At 31.4% G+C, this 3,485-nt stretch overlaps 1 protein-coding gene across 1 annotated transcript; it reads right to left on the reverse strand.

Moving 5' to 3' along the window:
• Positions 1-2,135: 2,135 nt before the first annotated feature.
• Positions 2,136-2,822, reverse strand: LOC139888501 (putative F-box protein At1g67623). Its single transcript, XM_071871506.1, has one exon. It carries the CDS (start codon positions 2,820-2,822, stop codon positions 2,136-2,138), a length of 687 nt encoding a protein of 228 aa, XP_071727607.1.
• Positions 2,823-3,485: the final 663 nt, after the last annotated feature.

A 3,485-nucleotide genomic window follows, 5' to 3' on the forward strand; every position in this document is an offset into this window, starting at 1 on the left:
AATAGGACCCTTAATACGTGGTTGCATAAAAACTGACTTCTTAGGACATTATCTTGTTGGTGTTGCAGAATAAATGACCAATAAGATGTAAGGTCATAAGACTAGGACGCTTGGGTATTTAAGATCCTAATTATGATAGGACCCTTAAATTGTGGTTGCATAAAAATCGACTTATTATGACATTATCTTGTTGGTGTCTCATAATGAGTAACCAACAAGATATAAGGTCATAACAATACAACGCTTGGGTTATTAAGCTCTTAATTATCACAGGACCCTTAAATTGTGGTTGCATAAGAATGGACTTATTAGGATATTATCTTGTTGGTGTCTCATAATAAGTGACAAACAAGATAATAAGGTCATAAAAATAGGACACTTGGGTATCTAAAGCAATTGTTATCTTTTTTTATTTACTCAGTACTTTTCAAACCTAGCTAACTCAAGTCTCAACACGAATCCATTGCCAGGAAGAAATTATTGTGATTGCGGGTATCGAGTATATCATATATGATGGACTTGCATGGACTCGAGCAAACATAGGAAGAAGATTCGTCGAGTGTCCAGTATTTGTAAGTGCTCAATTTGCCCTAATTTTAAGTTTTTAAATTTTTTCCCCAATTGATTGTTTCTTTTGGACTTGCATGGACTCGAGCAAACCCAGGAAGAAGATTCGTCGGGTGTCCAGTATTTGTAAGTGCTCAATTTCCCCTAATTTTAAGTTTTTAATTTTTTTCCCCAATTGATTGTTTCTTTTGCAGGATAAACAAAGAGAGTGTAAATATTTTATGTTTTTTGGATGATGAGCTTTCAAACCAACGTTACAAAGATCTGCTATACAAAATGCATTTGGAAATTAAGAAATTGAACCCTCTAATTCATGATCTTGAGATTCGAAACTCACAAAAGACTTAGCTATTTTCAAGAAAAAGCTGTAAGTTTATGATAAGTTGTTTTTAACTATGATAGCAATTGTGGTTGTCTTGTGTGTATTAGTTGCTATTTTGATAGTTAGATGAATGTATGTGATTGTTCTTTTTATGTCTTTTGGCTTCAAATTATGTGTTTCAATTTGACAATTAGTGCAGAAACTGGTTACAACAAGATGAACTAAGATAAGGTTTGCGATTCTTTCAATAAGTATTCATTGTACATTCAGTTTACATTGCAAAGTAACTCACCCAAAATTTTAACTATGATAGCAATTGTGGTTGTCTTGTGTGTATTAGTTGCTATTTTGATAGTTAGATGAATGTATGTGACTGTCATTTTTATGTCTTTTGGCTTTACATTATGTGTTTCAATTTGACAGTTAGTGCAGAAATTGGTTACAACAAGATGAACTAAGATATGGTTTGCGATTCTTTCAATGCGTATTCATTGTACATTCAGTTTACATTGCAAAGTAACTCACTCAAACAATACAGAAAAGTAACTCACCCATATTTAATGATGTATTTGATGATGTTAGTTAATGATCTAATGATGTGAATTTAATACTACCCATTTTCCCATTACTTAATTTGGATAGAATTAATTACTACCATATTGAACTCCGTATTTAAGAAAATAAAAAAATACTGTATTACGTACTATAGTAGACTGAACATAAACAAACAAAACAAATGGAATCCTTCCTTTTAAGGTTGTTAAAGTTTGGATCAGAAGAAAGTGTTCTCCATCATATATCAAAATATAGAAAGGGACTAATGGTGACAGTTTTAAGCAACATCAAGTCAACAGCAAAGTGCAGACCAACATACAACCGCTAACAAGGAATCACCTCTTTGGGTGTTCTCTTTTGTGTAGTATTAGTTTTATAGTTTTATTAGAGGCTCTTTTCCTCTGGTATGACTCTTGTAAGATTTAAAGGCACTTAATTAGTTTGAAATAACTGTCAAAAAGCACTTAATTAGCCTTTACTTTTATTTTGATAATAGTCATGTTAGATATAGCAATATAAATAACATCAAAATCCACATAATACAAAGGAAAAATGGAAGCAATATAATCAACTGATCATAAATAATATCAATTACTACTAACATTTACATTAATTAACTGGGTAACATTTATTCAAAATCTAAAAAATACCAACATAAATCTAGTTTTTTTTTTCCTACTAATATTTACATTCACCGGGTAACATACCCAAATCGGTATGCAAAAACACCCAACTCATAGGCCAAAAAACACGACATGCATTCTGGTATCCTCATTTCAAACCCACTCCCTCGGATGTATGGAAAATAACCTTTGTGGCCGGAGATAGGGCAACGCGTTGCCAAGTCATCAAAAGGACGGCGGTTATGTAACCATAATTCATGCAACAAATGAAAAAAATTGGTTCTCACCGCAACCACCAAGTCCAGCACTGGTGGGAATGTTTTGTTCAAAACTTGTAATCCGACATGCTTTGCTTCTATTTGGTGAGAGGCAAACATGATCAAACCATAAACATAAACCGCCTCTATAATTTGGCTATTCGCAGCTTCTTCTAAAAGACGAAGCCCTAACTCGGTGTAAGATTTATCAAAATAATTTATCAAACCCATGCGAAAAATCGCATTAGGGTTTCCAAAAAAATAACAACGTTTGATAATATGATCCATATTAGGTTTTCTCCAAGGTACGAGATCCCACCTATCTAAGGATATCCTTTTACAAACCAAAGGATCTTCAGAAAGATTCAAAAAGCTTTTGCAAACCAACTTGAGAATGAACAACTTCTTGGATGATTCCTGACCAACTCGAGAAAAAATTTCCAGAAGCATATCTTGTGGAAGAGTTTCGAGTATGTTCGCTTGAGTTACTTCTTCCATTATTGTATTCTTTAAAAAATAAAAAAGGTTTTTTTAAGTTTTTGTGTTTGGTGTACTTGAGAGAAGACTGTATTTGAGAAAATACTCAATCTTTTGTCTGGCATCTTAACCTTTAAAGGAGATTTTTGGTGATACTGATTCGACGTGCATTTAATGCGCTCGTTTTATTTTATTTAAAGATAAAATATTTGTCAATATTACGAAATATTTGCCACTTAAGGTGAATAATTTTTGAAATCTCATATTAGCCCACTTAAGGTGAATTTTTTTTTTAATGTCTAAAAGTAACATATTTAAGTGAGTAAATATGTAATTTTAAAGGTTAAGAGGGTATCTATGATAAAAAGTTAAAAACCTTATGAGATATACGTATATAGATTGAAATCTAATTATTGAATTTAAATTTCAAGAAAATAATGAGAATGGTTAGATTACAACCTTTGTATTTTACTTCTTCTCACTTGTTCTAATAACACCTATAATAATATGATGTTAAAAAAATTGAAGTGTCAAAAAATATGGTGTCAAAAAATTGAAGTGTCAAAAAATATGGTGTCAAAAAAATATGAAGTATTAACTTTTTGACACTTTTAAAGTGTCAAAAAGTTTTCTTTTGGCAATTTTAAGTGTCAAAAAAAGAAATTTTTTTTGTAGTGAGTTAAT

Source organism: Rutidosis leptorrhynchoides, chromosome 2 (genome assembly GCF_046630445.1).
Source record: "Rutidosis leptorrhynchoides isolate AG116_Rl617_1_P2 chromosome 2, CSIRO_AGI_Rlap_v1, whole genome shotgun sequence".
Taxonomy (NCBI): domain Eukaryota; kingdom Viridiplantae; phylum Streptophyta; class Magnoliopsida; order Asterales; family Asteraceae; genus Rutidosis; species Rutidosis leptorrhynchoides.